Source organism: Mytilus galloprovincialis, chromosome 9 (assembly GCF_965363235.1).
Source record: "Mytilus galloprovincialis chromosome 9, xbMytGall1.hap1.1, whole genome shotgun sequence".
Taxonomy (NCBI): Eukaryota; Metazoa; Mollusca; class Bivalvia; order Mytilida; family Mytilidae; genus Mytilus; species Mytilus galloprovincialis.
The window spans coordinates 69,376,977-69,402,026 of record NC_134846.1 but is presented as its reverse complement, the minus strand read 5'-3'; the positions used below and the strand labels follow the sequence as shown (position 1 = coordinate 69,402,026).

Here is a 25,050-nt window from a genome sequence, read left to right as displayed (position 1 = left end):
TATAAAGTCAATCTGTAGCTTTGATATATAAAAATAATAGAAACTGAAGCGCGACGATGTATGAAATAATCTTACTTTCTACGATATCAAGACAAAATATTCAACTCAAACACGCCCTAACATGAAAAGGTGCACTCGATTTTCTCTTTTCGATACAATTGTTACTAATAAATTGATATGTTTTCCGTCCGTGGTAATTTTTGTTCCAAAAAAATCGGATGTTATGCATTTTCTTCATCCAACTTGAAAGATACCCATGTCGTCGACTTGAAATCTAATTGTTCTGCTCAACTATGTACTAGATAAATTGAAAACTTATGCAAATGGTGTTTTAAAAATAAAACACCTCGTAATTGAGAAGAAAGTTGTAATTTTGTTTGTTTCTATTAACTTTTAAAATTTTTGTCACTATAGTAAACAATACAGTACACATTTATCGCCTTCTCTAACAAAGAGCTTCGATTCTTTTGTTCTATTTCAACCGGGTTTCCGACTGTTTAGTTATCCATTGTTTGGATTTGGTAATGTTAAAAATAATTAAGTAAGCTTTGAAATAAGTGGATCCCCATACAATTGGTCATATTTTCTTTTTCCAATCCACACTACATATTTTTCTAAATTCTTCATGTTTAAACCAGATCATTCAGTACATAATTCTAAAATACAAAAAGATACATCTGGTGAACCATCACAATTAGGTGTGGTGTCATCAGCATAATGTGATATCGAAAGTGCTGAGTCTTCAACATTAAATATTTTCGTGTTTTCTTAGTATTCCTAAAGTTTCATCACATAACAAAAATATAAGAAGATAAATGATCACCTTGTCTGAAACCTCTCTGAATGGTAAACACATCTGAAAGATAATAATTATGTGATACTATACCGTTGATTAAGTATTTGTAATTAAATTTTTTAAACAGTGTTTCATAAAATTTCCAAAGTTGAATCTATGTAAAGTATAAGATGCTTTTTTATAAAATTAAAATGGAAAATGCCTGGGATGTAACTTTCTACAGTGCAGTAAATCATATATTATTCTGATATGCTCAGCAATAAATATCATTTAGATTTGAATATACAGTCAAACCTGCCCAAGAGACCACCTGTATTAAGCAAAAGGCTGTGTTATAAGACCATTAATTTTAGATCCCTCTGTAGTGCATTTCATATAAGTTGAACCTATATTAAAAGCCCACCTATCTTAAGAAACAATTGTCTTGCTCTCCCTTAAGTGGTCTCTTAAAATATGTGTCACTGTACCAACAAAATTATGACACACTTGCGTAATTTCATTCTTCCATTATTGAAGCATTCCTGGAACATCTTCCAGAGAGTATTGATAAAAAGTAAAATCACAATAATACCGAACTCCGTGAAAAATTCAAAACGGACAAACATGAATTTGCTGTAACCAAGAGAAACGACAAATTAGAAAAAAAAATCTACTAAATAAAGCAAACATGCTTAATGATCCTTTCAAATGTGTTCTCTTTGCTGCATGTCTGCGTTCTAAATAATGAAGTTGAAATTATCCTTTCGTAAATTTTACGGACGCCATCACGAGTTGGTTGAACGTTAAGGAAGAACCGTTTCACAGATGATATCGGATATGTTTTTACATGAACTACAATCGCCTTCCTTTTTCATAAATGTGACCTACGAACTAGACTATTTACCGGGTTTGTAATAACATGAGCAACATGACGGGTGACACATATGGAGCAGGATCTGTTTACCCTTCCGGATCACCTAAGATCACCCCCATTTTTTGGTTTGTCTTTTTCATTTTTAGACATGGCGTTATCATTTTATTTTCAATTTATGAGTTTGACTCTTCCTCTGGTATCTTTCGTCCCTCTCTCTTATTAGAAAAGGAGAATAACATTAAAAACTAATGACAGAGTCAACAGAAATATATCCAAATAGCGAAAATATTATCATCACAAACAAACTGATTGAAAAAATAACTAAAAAGTATCAACCCATACAAGGTTGTTAAACCATATTACACAAATGACACTGAAAATACAAGTCAGTAAAAGAGCCACGATCATAACTATCATTTTACAATTAATTAATAACGAGAGGAACGATGACTTGGGAACAGTAAATGTAACATCGGCATACAAGAATGGCCAAACATACTTATAACCAGTTAATGCGAATGCACCCATACTTGCAATTAGGTCTCAGGGGGAAATGATGTTATTGCTCAACAACCAAAAAGTCTATCATTAGCGATAGACCCTGACATAAAGGAGATGATGAATTCATTTGCACGATCCATGTTGTGGACTGGACTCAAGACGTCATTAGAAGATATATCCGTCCGTAAGAATGTAACCATCAAAAAGATTTGATGAACTTAGAGTTGATATACGCCAGATAGAAACTTCATATAAGCCACATGCCATTAAGGCAGTAACCGAAGTTAATAAATTGAATGGTACATCGGCTAGTAAACTGGATGAATACTTATGTGGCAAACTGACAATAGATGCCCCAACAATAGAGAGGTAAAGGAAAGAAAATTTCACAAGGACAACAGATACAACAACATAAGACATCAACCACAAAAAAACAACAGAGATCAGTTTGAGTGTTGGAGATGTGGACAATTTGGGCGAAGAAAGTCATACTGCAATGTGAGGTTAGATGACAGAAAGAAGAATTTTCGCCTGGCTGTTACCAATGAAGCTGGAACAAACATCTGTTAAGCAAGACATCAAATTCCATGAAGCAAAAGAGTAAAGGCACCAGCAGGACATTTTGGACACGACCAGAAACACTTTTGCATGCTATTGGTAATACCTGATACAATGTATAGACTTAATAGATGACAAACCCTTCATTTACTTCAGCATCGAAGAAGTTATAACCCACTTTTGAAAGTTACTTGGCGTGGGAATATCAGGCCATAATTGGCGTACAACGAGGTTTGGTTAGAAAGGATGGCAACAGCCTGAGACTATGTGTTGATTACCGTCAGCTAAATAAAATCAGAAAAAAGGATACTTACAGCTTGCTGAGAATCGCAGAGCTCCTTGATTTTATTGGAGGAAAATATTTTCTTCAGTAACATGAAAATGAAGTCTGGTTATTATTAGGTAGGGATAAATGAACCACATTCACCGTTGGGCCAGCCCAGTCAACTGTTAACAGTTGATAATGAATGCTTAGCAGAGTGTAACCTTAGTGTCGTATATTCAAAGACATATGAGAAATTGTTTACACAACTTGAAGCTAGTATTACAGCGGCTACAACAAGCATATCTGAAGTTAACTCTGAGGAAGTATTCATGCTTCATAGTAAAGCAATAAGAGTTTTTTTAAACTTTAATTGTACTGAAAGAACACACACCTAAATTATATATCGATGGAATGAGGAAAGTGTGTACAATAAGAAAAGTTTGGTCGTAAAATAACATTTTTGAGGAAAAGTACTCAAAGGTCAAGCCTAAAAATATCAATAAGTCACCTACAAGGAAAAAAGAAGAAATTTTCTGATATATATTCATTAGAAATGCTACAAAAACGATTTAATCACAAGCATATGCTGCAAAGGATACTATTTATATGAAGAGCTGCATTTACAAAATGCCATTAATCTCGAACCTCCTCATTTGTTCTATTTATAACATAGCCAATGTATGGCATGGCCTTAACCTTTTTACATTCATTAACTTTCATTTGCTCATCATCTTTTACTACAGCATATAATAGAACTACTAGTCTTTCATATTTTTCAATATTTTTTCTTTCTTTGAGAAAAATCAAGCGTTGAAACAGACGTGTTTACTTTTGCATCCAAACTCAGAGCATCCAAAAGGGGGTGAATTTTTGAAAACTTAGTATCTGGTTATAGATAAATAAACATTATGTATTTGCACAGTCGTACAAATCATTATAACACAAAAAATATCAAAGTCAAACGATGCGAAGTTTATGAAAAATCATAAGTGTGGCTTGCATTGATACCGGTTGGTTTAGTGTAAAACAAAATCAGTAAATGCATGAACATTGTCTTGGATCATCCTGGTAAAATGTGTAGATTTCTTGACTCTTCACGTGTTTTGAATAAACCCGAACAGTCAGTTATCCCTGCGGAAGATGTCTTCATGACAATTGGGTCAACAAAACTACCCGCAAGATAACTTTTATGATTTTCTTCGGGCGAAATCAATTAGACATTCAATTGTATTAATACCCTTAATGTGCATTATCATATATTCTTGTTATTTTATGATTTGAGTTAAAGCAAAAGTAAATAAAGACCTATATACACAAGTCGGCACGAAACAAAACGTGGAGCCACGAAAATAAAAAGTGTAAGACTATAAACCAGGAACATATATGTTGCCAGTATAAACTCGTTGACAAAAATGTAAGCAAATAATGCTTTGTAAATAAAAAATGCATATGTGCTTTTTTAACTCGTTCGATACCTAGAAGTGGAATAAATGAGTGACCTGTTTCCTTCACTTGCGTCACCCAAGGGGTTGTTTTTGTTGAAAAGAGATATGCATTCTATTTGTCTTACTTAACCTATTAATTACAATTCATCGCGCCTTTTGAAAATGAATATTATGTTAATGTTAAGAAGGAGTGCTAACGTAAACCGTCCCGAAGTCGTCATGGGTCCGCACTTTCTAATACAATGTAATGACATGACGACCTTAAGACGCAATGTAAATAGGTAATCATACAGAAAAAATATTCAGAATTCGATATCTCTTTAGTATGAGGCCGTCAAACATTCGGAAATATGGTTATTTATCGTCTAAACTACACCGGGAAAGCCAGACGACTTCCGGACGGTCACGTCTATAAGTCGTCACATATCACGTCCATTGGTCGTCATGTAATATTAGCCCGTCTTTAGGTCGTCAACTCATTTCTTTTTTTAAAAAAAATAGTCAACACAAAATAAAATGAACTCTTCTTATTGTTCATTATTCACAAAATAAGTTTTGAAGCAAATATTTCAAAAAGTAAATACAATTTTCATGAAAAAGTCCAATCATAATTAATTATGAAGCAATTATAGAACTTCATGGGACTTGATGGGACTTGACTACTGTTCTAATTTCATCCTCACTGTTATCCTCTCCTTTAAAAGTTAGATGACACAGCTGCTGTGGCCCTGTTTTTCTTGATTTCACTTCACTCGACTCTATTGGTCTAATTACATAGCGCAACTTTGCCAGATTGAGTTTCATCACTGACGATATAACTTCAGCATATTCTTTCTTTAAGTTCCCAACCTTTCTAGAGCCATCGTAAATTGCAACTGCATTTGAGTAATATTTGTTTAACGGCTCTGCCTCCAAATGGTAATTACTACCAACCGACAGTTCCCGTCTACCGTAATGATGCATACCAACTGCCAACAATGGTCTGATTGTGAAATGATTCATTTTGGTGTCCTGGAATACAAAAATAAAATAAAAAGTCAAAAGTCAATGTATCAATAATTTGAGTAATAACAGTTGATAGCAAAATGGACACGATACAGTAGAGATATAAGTTGGTATGCAGCTTGCATGGAATACACGGCTGCTAAAACAACACATAAACGGAACATTGGATTCAGTGACGATATGTTGACACACAAAACATGGGAATACGTCACCGCATCTGTTTGATTTTTTCAACTGTTTCTCATTCTTTGCTGTTTTACTTTTAATTTGTTTAAGTTCTCTCAATCTTTTCATTTGTTCCTGTTTAGCCTTTTTTGTTTCCTCCTCAATAATTTTCCCTGCTTTTCCTTTCTCTCGAAGATCCTTTCGTTTCAACTTGTTTTTCTCGTCTTCTTTTTTCTTTTTTTCCTTTGAGTCGAGCTCTTCTTGAATCTCTTTTGTTGATAAAATCCTTTTCCGTCACCTTTCCTCCTTTTGGTTCTACCACTTACTTCTTTTGTTTTTGGCACGACCAAGACCGAAACCAGATCGTCTGGAATAAGTCCAGCTTTAACTAAAGGATGAGATGATGGTTCAGGACAGTAGGATGGCTGCACATCATGATTGAGAGATGAGGACGACATTGAATTTATACTTTCATTCGACACATTAATTGCAAAGTAAAATCGCTTGAAGAACTAGACATAGTACATGAGATCTTCAGGTTTTTCCATGTATGAAATACAACGTCACCTTTAACCATCGTATTGCTGGAAAATGCATTCTCATATTTACGCTTCTTACGAGGTGTCAAAGCGGATTCAATGGCTGATAATGCTAGTTCTGGTGGCCATATAGTTGTACTAGATGGCTCAATTTCGTTTGACGATTGTGTAGCCTCAGAGGTAGTGTGGATTATAGGAGATAAAATACCGTCGGCACCAACTTTCTAGGTCCATGACGGTTGTTACGCCCGTGTTACTTGTAGATGGCATCCTTGATACTATGTGCTCTGGTTCGTTTTCTGTATTAGATGTGGTATTGTCCTCAATAGCTGACAGTTCGGATTCGTTCGTTGGTTCGTCATTTAAAGACAAATCAAGGTCATCCGGGTTGACATCATTGCCCCCTCTGAACAGCAAAGTCTTGTCAATCGCGTTGGGATCAAAAAGATATATGCCACACTTTTTGAATCCATCCTTGTGTAATGCAGGCCATAATGAAACTTCTCTCAAATATTACCTTAAAGGTTGAGCTGACATTTTTCTTTGATACCCACAGGTCGGATTTAAGCATTTTTGCATTACTAACTTGTTTTGCGGTTTCAATTTTCATATTTTTGTATACTGCCACATCCAAAGGTTGCAAAATATGTGTTGTTTTAGAAGGTAGGCAAAGAAGAATGACGTCATTCTTAAGAGCACTATCAATAAGCATCGGGCTGATGTGAGAGGTAGCACCATCTTGCAATAGCATAATCGAACGTTCCTTTACACAGTGTTGCAAAAAGACTTTTTCAAACCACTGAAAATAGGTTTCCTTGTCCATGAAACCGCTGTCTGTTGTAGCGTACGCAGCGTTGATGGGCCCGTTTTTATGGTATGCTCCTCACGGGTATCCACCACTAAAGATAAGCATAGGTGGTAAAGAGTGTCCTTAGGCATTGACGCAGCAATGTACCGATATATGCTCACTTGTTGCCATGCTTATGGAATGAGAGTGCTTGAAACGTTTTGGCACAACGACACGTTGACCAGAGCTTTTGTTTAGACTGAGACCTTCATCATCGCAATTATATAACCGCTCAGACTTGTCCTTTAGATCATTAGTTTCAAGAGTTGATTTAAGGAGCTTAAAATAGTCTCTCATAGTTTCAACATTTCCCATTGCAGCTCGTCCACGATCTAATGGATCCGGTCTTCTAAGTGATATTTCGGGTTGTCTTTTTTTAAATCCCCTCCACCATTTCTCTGTGGGTCCAGACTCATTAAAGACTCTTGGGCGATGCACCAAGCAAATCCTATGACCTGGGATACGGACAGAGGGAATCCTCGTTTTGCCATGTATTCAATGTAATTAACGAGTGATATTTCATCTTCGGACGTCAAAATCGTAGATGCACCCATTTTAGCATTCATGGCAACTTTTCCCTTTACTCTATCGGAGAGAGTCATTCTAGGTACGTTGTACGTTTTGCTGGCCTGGGCTATTGACATCTGTCCTAACTTAGCCGCCTTATAAGCTTTGGACATATCCTCTTGGTTCCACTGACAAAGTTTTTTTGGCTTTTGTTTCTCCATTGCCTGAAATCAAAAGACATGTTTAGGCGGAGTTTGGGATCCAAAATGGGGGGGGGGGGGGGGGTGATATGCCAAAGAAAAACACAACCAAGGAAATAACACTAAAGGAAACAAGAAAAGCCCAATCATATGGACAGTTTTAGTTGGACGTAAATGACTTTAACAAAACAGTATGACAGTTCAAAGAAAATTTCCTCCGAACAAATCAATAAAGAAAACAGGTCTTACAAATATTTCTCTTCAAGACGAACAGAGGGACTATTGACTTAGGAAAAGCTTCTTAACGATAATGTGAAGTAAAAAACGTTATTTGACTGTTTTCTTGTATATGTGTGACGAATTGTTGGACATAACTATTGAACAAAATTGGCAGCCTTAAGTCGTCAGTATCGTCTAAAAGTCGTCACCTCAGTTTCAGTCTATTTTTGGCTTGTTTGATGAAATTAGAGAATTCCATTTTTGTTCTAATTCAAGACAAACTTTTTTGGATAGAATAAACTTGGAAGAATGTCGTCACGTTTCAAAATGGCATCTTACGATACCATCGCCCAAAACATGCAAAATTTCAGGAATGCGTCGCCCAGCATGCCATCAATGCCATTTTTCCCCGGCCCCAAACATCGTACAATGAAGGCTACATGAAGCTTAAGTATAATAAAGCATTAATATGGAAAAAAATAGATACTTACGGCTTCAAAATCAACCGCTTCTGAACTTTGCCTCGTGTAGTATTAAGCGAGAATAATGCGTGATTTCCGGACGACGACTTTAGGCCTGTGGCGACATAGGGACGGTGTACGTTAGACATTCCCTATAAAATGACATACGTACGTAACTTGAGGTACGAATATACCTTCAATAGCCCTCCCTTTTTTACTTGAGTAGATTCATAACAAGTCTGATGGTGGAAGATTCAAATCGTTAAATTGACAGCAGTTTAAGATACTTTTGATACCATTCCATGAAATTCTCTAGTCCTAAAAATCTTTTACAAAAATTAATCATACAACAATTTACCCTGCTTTCATCAACTCAAATGCCTGCGATTTCGCGGGTGTGTTCTTCTTCTGTTGAATAGGGGAGAAGACTCCTAGGTTAGGAATGTAAAACTTTCCGGAACTTGTGTGCTATGTACATATTTTAAAATTAATACTAGTACGTTAATAAAGGAAAAAGAAAAAGTCTGTAGTATAAGATACAAGTCCTTCCTGGTTTAAATGCAACTGACAAATGGAAGTTTTTAACGACCTTGACTGGCTATACAGCCCTTGCACGGTCGGTGGCTTAAATGAACATTACATTTTACAACAGTTCAGAGGACTTACCTTGTTTGTATTGGATACCAAAGCTTTACAAAATTCCGTACAAACAACGGTACATTGCCGGCCCATCTGTATGTTCCACTAAAGAATTGTCCATTAGATTGACTCAAATTCTGTCCGCAGCGAAAATGGGTCTTTAGAAATACTGTGAAACTGTTTAATGGAGTAGTGGTATTAACCATATGTGGATTCTTAAAAGTTCTAAAGAACTTCTGAATAATTTTAAATCTCGGTCTTTTTCTGAAATTAGTTAGGGTAAAACATGCTACACAGAAGAACAAGTGATCAGTATGCTTGAGTTTCTTATCGACAACATATTTGTTGAATTTGGAGGTAGAATTTTTCAACAAATTGTCGGCATTCCTATGGGAACATACTATGCGCCTCTCCTTGCCGACCTCTGTTTATTTTCATATGAATCGGAGTTCCTTCAGACACTTTTCAAAAACAAGAAGATCAAGGAAGCCAGATCATTTAGTTTCACTTTCAGATATATTGATGATGTTCTTTCCATTAACAATCCGAACTTTTCTGATTGGATTCCATTAATATATCCCCCAGAACTAGAAATTAAAGAAACAACAGACACGGCCTCCTCCGCCTTTTAGACTTATACCTCGAATTTGACATGCACAGTCATCTCAGTACCAGAATCTATGACAAAGAGACGATTTTGATTTTGAAATTATTAATTTCTCCCACCTTAGTAGCAATATACCAACTTCACCTGCATATGGGATATACATTTCCCAACTTATTCGATATTCAAGAGCTTGCAGCTCCTACTCAGGCTTTGTAAAACGTCACCAGTGTCTGAGCATAAAGTTGATGAACCCAGGGGTATGTCAAAGAAGTCTCGTCCTTTTTCTAAAAAAGTTTATCGGAGGGTAACAAGACATTGTGGATAAATATTCCGTGTCTTCACAAATAATACATGATGGTCTTGATGTATAGATTCTGCGTACTGACGTTGTTTGTCATCTTAATAACGTGTCATATTGTTCTTTTGTTTGTCTTTGTTCTATTATTATTACGTTTACTGCTTGGTCTGTTTTCTTTGATATCCATTTGACGTGGCTCGGTACTTATACATCCCTTCAGTGTTGTTTTTATTATCTTTCGTTTTTGCTGGTGTGTTTTGTGCGTGTGATTTTTGTGTTTCTTTGGTACATGTGACGTGGCTCTGTGCTTTTAAAGATCCCGGCATTATTTTATTGTTCTATTATAATGCCATTGTTTTATTGTTCTATTATAATTTTGAAAATACTTTGAACGACAAAATTATTTTACTCGCGTAGTGATATTAACCATTTGTGGATTAAAAAAAAAACTTCTGGTTAATTTTAAATCTCGGTCATTTTCTGAAATAAGTTCTAACAAAACTTTTGATTTTTAAATTTTGTTTACCACCACTCCCCATGTGAAATTATAATTTTGAAATACTTTGAACGACAATATTATTTTAAATTTTTCTTCCTGTCTGACGCTTACATTCTGACGTCAAACACTTGACTCTTCACTAGAGTAGATGTGAACACAGTCACAGGACTTCAAATATTTCAATCCTTTATGGGTTGATTTAAACCACATATATAAGTAAGCAACGAATGTAGTTGCTAAATTTGATAGATGCTTTTTTTGCTTTTTTGTTCTGATTGAGATCGTGACACAGTGATGGCTGTGATGTCCCTGTTTTGACAGTATTGTGTCCGGTTTTTTTCATGCATTCTTGTAGATATGGTGGAATTTGATGCGACTGTCGTGCAAGTGAGAGGTTTAGCACTGTAAGGCCAGGTTTGTTCCACCATTTTCTACATTTGAAAAAGTCTGTACCAAGTCAAGAATATGACAGTAATGTTGTTGTTCATTAGTTTGATGCATTTTATAATTTGATTTTGCCATTTGATAAGGGACTTTCCGTTTTGAATTTTCCTATTTCAGTATTTTTGAAGGCAGTGGCTATTTGACCAGCACCGGCAAAATAGCAAAATTGCTATTTGACCGGCACTGGTTAAATTTGCTATTTAGCCGGCACTGAAAAAAACTGTCATGCAAGTGATCAAAAACAAAACAAACAAAAGAAATCTGTATCATATACCCAATTGCCTGTGCTTCAAATGCCACTTTTGAAGGATTCCAGGGTGTAAGACACACTTAATGCACACAAAGAGAATTCCAGTCAGAAATAGTGTTCGGATAGAAAGAATATTTACAGAAGCCTTTTTTGGTTGTATAGCCCTAAATTTATGTTTCTCCCTAGCACATCTATCAGATTTTGTAAATAGTCCTTTGGAACCTCTACTTACTACCTAGTTCTATTAATTCTAAAACTCCAACTCTCTTCACAAATATCTTTTGATTAAAATTACTTGAAGGTCTTCAGCCTTTTAGTAGCTGATTTTTTTTTGTAGGATTATTTATTAAATGATTGCAAAAACTGCAGTGCTCCTGATAAAAATTCACAAATAGGGGTTTTTACTCACCAATTTTGATGTAACTGAGAGAAAGTTTTTTTTTCAAGTGCATTATCTATCCCTTTTCCATTAATGTCGCGTTCACTAGTACATTTATTTTGAACTGAATTTAAATCAAGTCTTTACACTGCTGATAGCTGAATATTTATTGTCCCTTTGTGGCTTTTAACACTTGTGCATGTTGTCATTTGGCGTCTCAGCAGCTTGCATTAAGACTTCATTCTTAGCAATATATATGAGACCACCGTTTAATCAATGTCATTTAGGCCATGAGTTCTTTCTTTCCTAAGAAAATAATTTCTTATCTGACACTGTTCCACTTGTGAGAGGTTTAGCTAGCTATAAAATAGGTTGTTAAGTCCATTATTTCTATATAAGGAAATGCCTATACTTCGTTAGGAATATGACAATTGTTTTCCATTCGTTTGATATGTTAGAGCTTTTGATTTTGTAAGAACTTTCTCTTTTGAATTTGCCTTGGAGTTCGGTATTTTAGTTAATTCACTTTTTTGTTAAATTGAGAACTATTTTCATCAAAGGAAAAAAAGGCCACCGTCCATGATTTGGTCTGAAATGTCTCATATATTAGGAGTTGTCAACTACTCCCTTGAGGAATTGATAATGTGACTTGAGTACTTATGTGCTTCCTCGCAGCAGTCTGTTGTCAAATAGTTCAACAGAATATACAACTTTGTTACTAGGTTGCTTTTTTCAGCATCTCGGACTCGTGGTCTACCAAATTACATTTTATAAACTGGTTCCTTATGTTTACTGGGGATAAAGCTTTGAATAACAGATAATTCCCTTCAACAGGGACCCAAATCAGATATTTGATGTCTCCATTTTTAGAAAGAGAGATTTCCTAATGTTATAAAAATAGATTTACTTGACAACAATTTAATGATTAGGATGATGGCCACAAGGGTTGAGAACTACTAGTTTAGACAAAAAAAATAATTCTTAGCATGAATTAGGGCTTTGAACGCTACCATTGTAAATTGAATTTAGTTTTTCAATTGTTTTTATTGCGTTATCATGCTAATACAAAGCTTTTCTGGAGCTCTGGTAAGAACCCTTTGAAATTTGAATCATGTTTTCTATTTGTTGATAAGTTATGTAAACTTCTCGTGGAGAATCGTCGCATTGGCAATCATACCACATCTTCTTTTTTAAAATTAAATGTATATGAGTAGATGTACAGGGATGTGTGATCTAGAGTTATGTGAGCCATATGTGCATTCAAGAAGTTATTACAAACAAAAGTGCAAAGTATTTTCATATTTATTAATTTCATTGATGTTAACCTAACACATGATGAAATCTACCATTTACACAATGGAAAATCTTGCATACAAATTTCATGATTCTTGAGGAGTTAAACTCACGCTCTTTTTTTTAACTATACATCACATATAAAAGTCATTGATATATAATTAACAATAATCAATTATAAAGTTTTTGTATGAGGAACTGAATTTGTACAATTTCACACATTTAATAGGTTATCATTTCAACCCTGCCAGAAATCTATTGCTGCCCTATTAACTTTATTAACTTTTAACAAATATCTTTTGCTTTAAAAAATGTCTTATTTTAAGAGCAACGCCAAAAATTTATATAGTATGTATTCTATTCATAGTTTTGAAATAAGCAGAATTTCATTTTTAATGATAACTATTGCACAATACAAGTTCAAGCTGTTTCTATTAAACATAAACAATAAAAAAAAATGAATCAACTGTTTCTGCTTACCTCCTGAAAAGTATACTTCACTGGCTGTCACATAGATATAAATGTCTTTGCAACAACAACTTGATAAAATGCCATGACCAGCATGCCTTCATACTCATCCACTTTATTTATAAAACATTTGTGTTTTAAAGTAAACTTCATTCAAATTCAGTCTTAGGTCTTTCATTTGGCATGAAAATAATAAAGACATATTTCTAAAAATGCCTTATAAATTTCTCAAACTTTTTTCAATTATCCCCAAAAAAAAATCAACACAAAGATGGATACTCAAATGAACGATGCATGCAATCAGGAGAATATTTTGATATATTTTTCTTGTTATGTTTATCTAAATGGATGTGCAACAAATTATCGCATTTGCATGGTTTCTTTTCCTGAGACCATCTTTTCAAAATGTCATCGGTGATACCACATACATTAAATGTAATAATCCTTATTTCATTTATACAAATCAAACTATTTCATTTGAAGTTTGTACATAAATATTTAATCAGACTATTTACACAACAATCTCACTCCTAAGTAAAGTTTTATGTTTCTCATTTTATCATTAGTGCAAGGGCCTTTCGTAAGCTATAACCATTATATCATGTGTTCTTAAAAACAAAGGATAGAAGTCCACATCTCTAAAAATGTTTTAAAATGTTTATGAAAATAAACCATTGATGTTTGATAAGAGAAAAACCTTTTTAGTTATTTTTAAGAAAAAAAAGGTGTGACAAGAAACAAAGGCACTATTGCGTCAAATTTGAATAATTATATTCATCTATATTGCAAAGAATATTTTTACTTTTCTTGTTAAAAAGTCTTCAATTCAAGTGTTTGATTAGATGTTTGAAAGACATCTGAAAATAAATGAAAGTGTTATTCTGATGGCAATAAAGTGATAACAGACATGCTGAAGGCAAACTTATGTTACTGTATTGCAAGGGCTTTGATAACTTACTGATGTTTCAGGAACTACTTTTAATATATTAGAATAGCTTTACTATTATGAAATTTAGTGTTAAAATAGAATTTTTCCCAGAACAGTCAGCACTGATTTTTGCATCTTATATTAAGCACAAATATGTACTTTAAACATAATGAAAAGCATTGGAACTAAGTATAAACTACCTCAAATTATTTTTTATGTTATACTACTTACTACAAATGAACAAGGTCATGTGTCTAAAACAGCAGAATTATGCCAGATATATATCAAAATGATAAGCATATATGTTAATTCCTTCTTGAACCAAGTAATGAAATGATTACAAAATTGATATTTACAAGAAAACAAATATTTACACAGATAAACAAACAACATAAGAAAAATTATGATACATGAATTTTTGTGACAAACCCGATTTCAACAACAAAAACAATAAACAATGTTGTTTGCACACTTCATCTCTCACATAAAAAATGCTATATTAAAACATATGACATATTGTGTGTTATTTTACATGCTAAATGTGTGATTTATGAGGAATAATTTACCATGTGTGACTTGCTAATGTTTGTGATGAATGATTAAATAAAATTCATACGACTTTCCAGATCTATCAAAATATAAAAATTTCATCAAACATCATTTTTGTGTAAAACCACCTATTAACAATATCTATCATAACTTGGATTCACCAGAAATACATGTTATCAATTCTAAAATGCATATTTCTGTCAGAAAATTAAAAAAAAACAATAAATCCTTCAGAAAAAAACTGTTTGTACTTTTACAGGAATGCCTTTGTATGGCATGTAATAAACTGCTTGTTGGTCCATTTTATGTTGATATGACACCCAGTACACAAATGTTAGCAACTCTCCAGAACTTCTATCACATGACCTATGGATTTCCCTCCTGAACTTCCAACGGCAGTCTGAAAAAGAAAAGTACACATTCTTTTACATATTTCCCATAGGCTATACTGTAAATCAATAAAACATTTTTTTCATGAAACTAAAATAACTTTTTATGAAAGATAGTCACAAAACTTGCCCTTGAAAAATCACTCTCTTCAACCAATTTTCATTTTTTTTCAACTTCTAACTATTCCAATTGTATTGGATGAAAGTGTGGATATTAAATATTCAACAGGCAATCATTTAGAGGGCAGTGGATAGATGTGTGGATATCAAATATGCTTCAGGAATCTTTATATGAAAAAAAAAGATATATGTCATGTATGTATGGATGTTAAATATTGAATATGAAATTATTAAGTGTACTGTGGACGTACAACGTTCCACAAGACTGATGAAGGAGGTTAATTGAATTATAAATATAAACTTACCGTTAGACTCATAAAGGATAAAAACTTCTTCAGTATCATTATCATATCATCAAAATTACCAGATGGTAGATGTTCCTTCACTTGATTAACAAACACCTGAAATATACAATCAAATCAGTCAAATTATGTCTCAGTATTTACTTTAAATTTTGATTAATTATAACTTTTTGTTATATTGTGTGAACATTTTTCTAATATGTAAATCATCACATGTAAAATTCCGGTTCACTGAAAATGGTAAATCTGTGAAAAATGAAAATGGAAAAACTCTCTTCTTGTCACACACATAATGATAGTGGACATACCCTTTTTCGGTAATTCAAACCAGCTAAAACAAATGCTCTACCATGGTAAATAAATTAAACTTGTACAAACGAAAGGACATGATACAGCTTTTAAATAACCTCAAGTGACATTGTTTTCAGTGATCATTTAGATGTAACAACAAAGTTGCATGAGATGTTGTACAAAATATACCCCACTCCTCATTAACCAAAAGTCATGTCTTATTGAATAGGACAAAGACCTTTCCATACATAAAGTTACTTCCAGGCATATTTGTTGACAATAACATAGTACAACAATAAAGCTATATACATACAGTTTGATCTTACTTCAAACAACCAAGTCTCTTTTTACCTGCACACAACAATAACACAGCTATGCACTAACAGTGTGATCTGGTTTAACCCAACCCAGTATTGAAGCTATGGACTTACAGTGTGATCTGGTATAGCCCTACCCAGTAATAAAGCTATGAACTCAGTCTGTGACCTGTTTTAATCCAACTCAGCATTTAAGCTATGTACTTACAATGTTATCTTGTATTACATAACCCCGTAATAAAGCTATGTACTTACAGTGTTATCTTGTATTACACAACCCAGTAATAAAGCTATGTACTTACAGTGTGATTTGGTATAGCCCTACCAAGTAATAAAGCTATTTACTTACAGTGTGATCTGGTTTAATACAACCCAGTAATAAAGCTATTTACTTACAGTGTTATCTTGTATTACACAACCCAGTAATAAAGCTATGTACTCACAGTGTTATCTTGTATTACACAACCCAGTAATAAAGCTATGTAATTACAGTGTGATTTGGTATAGCCCTACCCAGTAATAAAGCTATGTAATTACAGTGTGATTTGGTATAGCCCTACCCAGTAATAAAGCTATGTACTTACAGTGTGATCCGGTTTAACACAACCCAGTAATAAAGCTATGTACTTACAGTGTTATCTTGTATTACACAACCAAGTAATAAAGCTATGTACTTACAGTGTTATCTTGTATTACACAACCCAGTAATAAAGCTATGTACTTACACTGTTATCTTGTATTACACAACCAAGTAATAAAGCTATGTACTTACAGTGTGATCTGGTTTAACACAACCAAGTAATAAAGCTATGTACTTACAGTGTTATCTTGTATTACACAACCCAGTAATAAAGCTATGTACTTACAGTGTTATCTTGTATTACACAACCCAGTAATAAAGCTATGTACTTACAGTGTTATCTTGTATTACACAACCCAGTAATAAAGCTATGTACTTACAGTGTTATCTTGTATTACACAACCAAGTAATAAAGCTATGTACTTACAGTGTTATCTTGTATTACACAACCAAGTAATAAAGCTATGTACTTACAGTGTTATCTTGTATTACACAACCCAGTAATAAAGCTATGTATGATGCTACTATGCTGTTTTCCATATGCTTGCCAGCTTTTTGTAATGCTGCAAAAAAATCAAAAAGTCTAATTACTATTATAATTTAAAACATTATTCATAAATTAAATATTGTAGTATATAAAAAAAAAATTTAAAGGTAGATCTTTTATTCTATTTCTCTAACAACTATACCTCTTCTTAATTCTTTAAAAATAAACATGAATACACATCCAATATTTATGGCATGTCCATCAGATTTTATGAATTCTTTAAATTATCACTGCTGAAATTGTGACTATACTTTTTTTAAATGATGTTATGTCCCTTTGAAGTTGAATAAACTCATATTAAGTTAAAAATCTAAACTGATAATTACATACTTGACCAAGGATCCGGAATTTTTTTACCTAATTTTGGTCATTTAGTAATAACTTAAAAATTGGTGCCCTTTTTCAAACAACGATTGTCGAAATCACATTACAGTGTATGCTCATACAGTCATACTCGCAGCATCAACAAACTTGTTAAACTGTTGCATCGTATTTACTTCATGAATTTTCCTATCATTTTCTTAAAAATCGATCTTGAGCAATTCAGGGAAGGCAACAGTTTAGAAATGAAATAATTATAATGACTCATAACAATAAATTCCTCAAACTTCACTCACGTCTTTGGATTTTGAAGACAGAATTATAACCCGATAAGTTGTGACAATACTAAAACTCCGGCCTCATTTCCGGGATTAGTTTAGTTTGTCAAATTCACAGGAAATCGTTGGCTTTTTAATTTTTTACCTTAAATAGTGTTTGAATATTAATCATAATAGTTGGACTTGTTAATTAAGCATGAAATCATTTTGAATTTACAATTTAGTGTCTAATCTGCGGAAGAGAATTTCAAGTATGCATATTACTAGTAAACAAAGCATGTGTGTTAGTGGTGAAAAAATTTTTTTTTCTAGGTAAATTAAATCAAGTTTTAATTTAATTTTGAATCAGAATTGGCAATTGTCTAAGCTGAAAAGTGAGTAAATAATTCACAATTTTTATGGACTTTTAATTGCTTTATAATATTAGTTCTGAGCTTGTGATCAATAGACAGGTGTGGATTAAAAACACAGGCAAAGACATTAGGGATCATTGGCCAATATTTCCCTGAGCATTAATATAGTTATTAGGAGGGCCCACAGGATTATAACACTATACTGGAGTGGCAGTTTTATTACAGGAAAAGGACAACAAAACAAAAACAAGTCCAAAATGGCGATTTAGAAACTCGATCTCAACGAAATTACCAAAATTATTTCTGTAAAAAAATAAAATTTGTCCTAAATCCCAATCACTCATTCTGGACCCTTGTACTTGACATAGCTACAGAGTAAACAATCATCATGTACCTTTAGCAAACGTTTCTTCATCAGCCAAATCCTCTTCTTTGCTGCCAGGTTTTAGTCTCTCCTCTACATCACCATTTGCTTTCTGGTCACTTTTATTTTTCTTTGCTGAATTAACTATCCATTCCACTCCTGACTCTGACTCCTTCCATTCACCAGACTTGTTAGGAGACTGTTGAGGTGTTGTAGACTCCTGGGAGAAATCTTGTTCGTCCATTGTCTTTGCTGTTTCAAATCTCTTACAGAATACCTTAAAATAAAACAGAAACTTAAGAATGATATTATTATAAATAGATAAATATTTCCCTAACTGTATGGCAATTTTAACCCTTTCCAGACCCGTTGTTCAAAAATTCTAATCAAAATGAGGATTGCAGATGATCTCAGAAGATGTTAGAAGTTTAAGTGTAATAACCTTTTTCACTGGATAAATCAAAATGTGTCAGTGATAACAGATGAAAATGAAATTGACAACTTTGCAGAAGGTGGAAGGATAAAAAATGAAAATTTATTAATTTCTGGCCTTTGTTAGTCTTGTATGATTATTAATTTCAGTTTTTTTGTGTGTATATTTATGAGTTTAGTATAACGTCCATTATCACTGAACTAGTATACATATTTGTTTAAGGTCCAGCTGAAGGACTCCTCCAGGTGCAGGAGTTTCTCACTGCATTCAAAACTCATTGGTGACCCTCGGCTGTTGTCTCTTTGACACATTCCCCATTTCCATTCTCAATTTTTTACACCCCTTACACTAGCAAGGTCATAGTATAAAACAAAAAGTCTGTATTTAATTTAAAACATTAATGGTTTGTTATTTTTTTTTTAAAATCTAATTTTCTTTATAAATATATCTCATAAAAGGAAATCTTTATGCTTCTTGATGCTTTGCTCTAAACAAAAAAAAAAAGACATGTAATATAGAAAGGAAAAAGTTTTGAGATGTTGAGTTGTAATTCCAGGAATATAAGGTTCTCCTGAACATTAGCCACATCTGAGTTAACACATGTATGACAAAAACATATAAAGTAATTTGTGGAGTGTATTTAGCAACTCTTAACTCCTTAAAGAAGTCTTATTTTTGTGTAAGTTCAAATGAAAACTATTACTAAGTTTGAGATGAAAGTTTAGTCATCTACAACCCTATTTGATATAAAATATAACTTACATGTTTTAATTGTGTCTTCAAACAAATTATACATATCAATTTTTTTTTATCTATAAACACATTATAAATCATAGATTTAAATATCTACATTCATACCTCAACCAGAGCCTTTGCTGCAGGAACTGTGTTTTTATTGCCAAGACAGTCAAATTCAAAAGATCTATGTGTCTTTGAATCCAGGACTTTTCTTCTGTTTACACCACAGTGTTCCACCAAATTAATCAATAAACCCAGAGACTGAAAAAAAAATAATTTGATTACAAAAAAATAATTAGATGTAAAGTTACTTTGGATATAAAATTACATTTCTCAGTTTTTTCAAGTAACAAGGACAATAACTGTTACAAATGAGGTCAGGAATTATTCTACGCTTTTATATTTAACTTAAGCTTTAAAGGAAGAAAAGGTTTATGTAAGGCATAATATACATGTCTTCATCTTCAATAAAATCTATATTTCAATATTTTCTTTGAAAATTGTTCTCCACAGCAATGTTCTGTTTGTTTGAAGTTATCAGAAACAACTTCCATAAATAGCTGCTATCTGGAAATATAGGTAAATGTTAACAGATCCCATTTCAGATAGAATAAGGCTACTTTGTGTTTGCTGATAAAAAAAAAATGTTTGACCCTTTTTTAAAGTATTGCGTGAAACACTAAGAATAGGTAGATACGTACAAGTATAAGGATACCATATCTGAGATCTCGTGGGACATACTGTGGAGTCTGTAAGATGTAATAGGTAGATACTGACAAGTATAAGGATATCATATCTGAGATCTTGTGGGACATACTGTGGAGTCTGTAAGATGTAATAGGTAGATACTTACAAGTATAAGGATATCATATCTGAGATCTTGTGGGACATACTGTTGAGTCTAAGATGGAATAGGTAGATACTTACAAGTATAAGGATATCATATCTGAGATCTTGTGGGACATACTGTGGAGTCTGTAAGATGTAATAGCTAGATACTTACAAGTATAAGGATATCATATCTGAGATCTTGTGGGACATACTGTGGAGTCTGTAAGATGTAATAGCTAGATACTTACAAGTATAAGGATATCATATCTGAGATCTTATGGGACATACTGTGGAGTCTGTAAGATGGAATAGGTAGATACGTACAAGTATAAGGATATCATATCTGAGATCTCGTGGGACATACTGTGGAGTCTGTAAGATGTAATAGCTAGATACTTACAAGTATAAGGATATCATATCTGATATCTTGTGGGACATACTGTGGAGTCTGTAAGATGGAATAGCTAGATACTTACAAGTATAAGGATATCGTATCTGAGATCTTGTGGGACATACTGTGGAGTCTGTAAGATGTAATAGGTAGATACTTACAAGTATAAGGATATCATATCTGAGATCTTGTGGGACATACTGTGGAGTCTGTAAGATGTAATAGGTAGATACTTACAAGTATAAGGATATCATATCTGAGATCTTGTGGGACATACTGTTGAGTCTAAGATGGAATAGGTAGATACTTACAAGTATAAGGATATCATATCTGAGATCTTGTGGGACATACTGTGGAGTCTGTAAGATGTAATAGCTAGATACTTACAAGTATAAGGATATCATATCTGAGATCTTGTGGGACATACTTTGGAGTCAGTAAGATGTAATAGGTAGATACTTACAAGTATAAGGATATCATATCTGCGATCTTGTGGGACATACTGTGGAGTCAGTAAGATGTAATAGGTAGATACTTACATGTATAAGGATATCATATCTGAGATCTTGTGGGACAAACTGTGGAGTCTGTAAGATGGAATAGCTAGATACTTACAAGTATAAGGATATCGTATCTGAGATCTTGTGGGACATACTGTGGAGTCTGTAAGATGGAATAGCTAGATACTTACAAGTATAAGGATATCATATCTGATATCTTGTGGAACATACTGTGGAGTCTGTAAGATGGAATAGATAGATACTTACAAGTATAAGGATATCATATCTGAGATCTTGTGGGACATACTGTGGAGTCTGTAAGATGGCTGTTAATACTGTACTTATGAAGTCCTCTTGCTCTCCAACTTTTGTACAGGCAAATTCTGTGGTAAAAGACATACAATATAGATGGCTTTGTAACCAGTGAACTATAAAATTACAATTCATCTATTATTATTCCTCCCCCCAAAAAAACATAAAAAAATATAAAACTGTACATGACTGATATTAACTCATATTATTTACTTTTATGATCCGCTGTTGGGCAATTTATTATGACTGTACATTACAGTACATTATGGAGGGAAGTAATGCCCTTTACTGTCAGGCTTCAAATGGGCATTGTTGGCTACCGTTACCGTCAAATTGGTTAAAATTTTACCGTGATTCCTTAAATCCTTATCTTAATCTGTCAGGTCTCAAATTATTATCCTTATTTTTGGAAAAAATTAACATGATTCAAAATCAAGCAATCATAAGAAAGGGTACATTTTATCGTTATCCACCAAAAATTACTGAAAACGATAATTGGCCATCATTTTTACCATTATTCTTCATGAAGGTACCCACCTTACGACTCTGATTATAGAATTAAATGTCATATAAATGAATTTCATTGAATTGTAAACTGAAGGGACCCACTCACAAACAACTGAGGGGGAGAGCACAAAAATTCATTACCCTATCCAGATATTCCCCATTTTGTACCACAATCATAAAGCTATTTCAAATAAGAAAACTTAAAATCTTTTTGATCTAAAAAAAATTTACAAAGGAAGGTTAACAATGTTATTCAATATGAAAGCTTTTCTGACTAGCAAAAGAACCAAAAGGCAGAAGAATTGAAACAATGGACGCCATATGTTCCAGCAAGCATTCTTTTAGTGAGGAATATATTTGGTGCATCCTTTTCTTTAATTATTTAAAGTTAAGTGTTAATCTGTTCACATAAAAGATGTGAGAATGCAAATAGAAACACATTTCTTATACACATAGTCAGGACCAAATACTGAAAAAAATATTATTAATTGTAGTGTTCATGTTTCAAAATCAATCTATATGTCTGATATAAATATTATTAATTGTAATGTCCATGTATATCTGATATATATATATATATATATATATATATATATATAAGATTTACCATTTTCATGAGTTAGATTGAGTAGCACTGAGAGGATTGCTAGTATACTTTTATACACAACATATCCATAGGACTCCTTGTCTAGTTTCGGTCCATCTGGTAATGGATAAATGGGTAAAAACTTCTGACAGATTTCTAGTGCTCTGGAAAACAAAGATGTAACAATTAAGATGAAAGTATCGAAATAAAACAAAGCAACGATAAATTTAATAACCTTAGCTGCGGAACCGTAGCTCTTAAGTCCTTATCCAATTTAGGACTATTTCATAGAGCTACAGATTTGTTCGGAATTGCGACCCAGGTTCAGGTCGCACTTATTTCCCAATAATTATTGTTTATAATCCATGCAAAGCTTGTCAATATATATAGTTCGTTTTGTTAGATATTTTTCTATGATATGACATACCAATTTATGTTTGGATATTCATTTCCTTGACACTATTATCAAATTATTTCCATTTGTATACATTCTCCACTTATTTTGTTAGGCCATATTGAATCTCGTGGTGACGTCATGAAAATCAAGAAAAGATAACTCAAATATCCTCGATCTCCTATGTTGGAGGTGAGGAACGCCTACGAAAAACAAGAACAGATAACTCTTATAGAAAAACATGTGTTGGTTTGTCTACTTATTTCTAAGCGAGAATCGAGTGTTTATAAGACTTTACAATATTTATTCATACTGAATATTTAAATTGCTAGAAAGAATTATTATTTCCGTTGGTATCTAACTTTAATTAAACGTACTTTCATTCAAAAAGTCATAAAAATAGGGCCAAAATTAAAAATATGTTTGTTTCCCCTCCCCCCAACCGGGTCAAAAATAAGCCCCCGGGTCAAAAAATTATTTTCCACAAAAAAAATCGTAATTATTTTTTTCCTGAAAATAATTTGTTTCCATTTTTGGAAATTGCTTGAAAGCAGAAGGATTGATAATCTAAATAAATACACTCAAATTGAGCACAAACAACTGATAAGTGGCCTGGACTGGACAAGTCAAACCATTCATGTGACCATGCTATGACAATCACATCCAGTTAAAAAAAAAAAAAAAAAGAACCTGCCTTCCTGGTCTGTTTACAAAGGGTAGACCCGGGGGAGGGGAAACAGACATTCTTTTAAATGTGGCCTAAAATAAAAGACAACGTAAACAAACTAACACGTGCTTTCCTATAAGAGTTATCTTTTCTTGTTTTTCGTGACGTCACCATGAGGTTCAATATGGCCTAACAAAATAAATGGAGAATGTATACAAATGGAAATAATTAGATAAGGTCACACCAATTTAATTTCTTGTTCTACGGATTTTTGAACTCCAAAACATGGGGCGAGCGAGCGATTTGAAAATTTTTTTTTTAATAAAAAAATATTTAATTTGTAAATTTTTGAGGCAAAACTTGAAAAGTAAAGGCGAGCGATTATAATTTTTTTTTGTAAACATAAAATAGTAGGTTTTGACAATATTAAAACTTGATTTATCACTTGTACTTTGACATTTCTTTAATTTCTGAAGTATTTTTTCCCTGTTCACCAAGAAATAATTAAATCTGGTCTATGTATGTGTGACTGACAATGAGACAATTCTCCATCCAAGTTATAATCAGTTTGGGGGCAACCCCTTAATGTTATAAATATTCCTTTTAGATGTTTTATGAGGGATCAATACAAGTTATAATATATTTGTTTGTACAAAAGGGCTCATATTTTCTGAAAGAACTATATATCTATCTGTTATTAAATAGTCAAAACATGTCCAAGAATTTTGTAATATTCCTGGATTTTAACCATGTTAAATTAACACATTTACATTAACAGTTTAATATTATTCAAAATAAGTGGACCCCTCTTATAGAAAAAGTTGTTTAAAATATGACTAACTCTCCTCTTTTTGAGTACAAAATTCTAAGTTTTCAAAGGTTTTGTATAGAAGAACTATACAAATCCTTGGTGTTTCTATTTTCTTTTCTACATCAGTAAAATGACCCCTTGTCTGAGGGAGGGTTGTCCTCAACCTGATAATAACAAACACAGGTCAAAGTACGGCCTTTAACACAGGGCTTTGATACAGACCAAACAGCAAGCTATAAAGGACCCCAAAATTATTAGCGTATACAATTAGAATAGGAAAACCAACGATCTAATTTATAAATC

The 25,050-nt window shown here is 33.1% G+C and overlaps 1 protein-coding gene across 2 annotated transcripts in view; it reads right to left on the bottom strand.

Moving 5' to 3' along the window:
• Positions 1-12,763: 12,763 nt before the first annotated feature.
• The window catches only part of LOC143045780 (wings apart-like protein homolog), a 33,422-nt gene continuing 21,135 nt past the window's right edge, over positions 12,764-25,050 (bottom strand). For both annotated transcript variants that reach the window (XM_076218530.1, XM_076218531.1), the window contains exons 11-17: positions 22,897-23,039; positions 21,738-21,853; positions 19,869-20,009; positions 18,608-18,854; positions 17,189-17,277; positions 15,530-15,625; positions 12,764-15,115 (exon numbers count right to left, since the gene is read on the bottom strand). In XM_076218530.1, the coding sequence (XP_076074645.1) occupies positions 15,050-15,115; positions 15,530-15,625; positions 17,189-17,277; positions 18,608-18,854; positions 19,869-20,009; positions 21,738-21,853; positions 22,897-23,039 (898 nt within the window). In that variant the 3' untranslated portion in view covers positions 12,764-15,049. The remainder of the gene's footprint in view (positions 15,116-15,529; positions 15,626-17,188; positions 17,278-18,607; positions 18,855-19,868; positions 20,010-21,737; positions 21,854-22,896; positions 23,040-25,050) is intronic.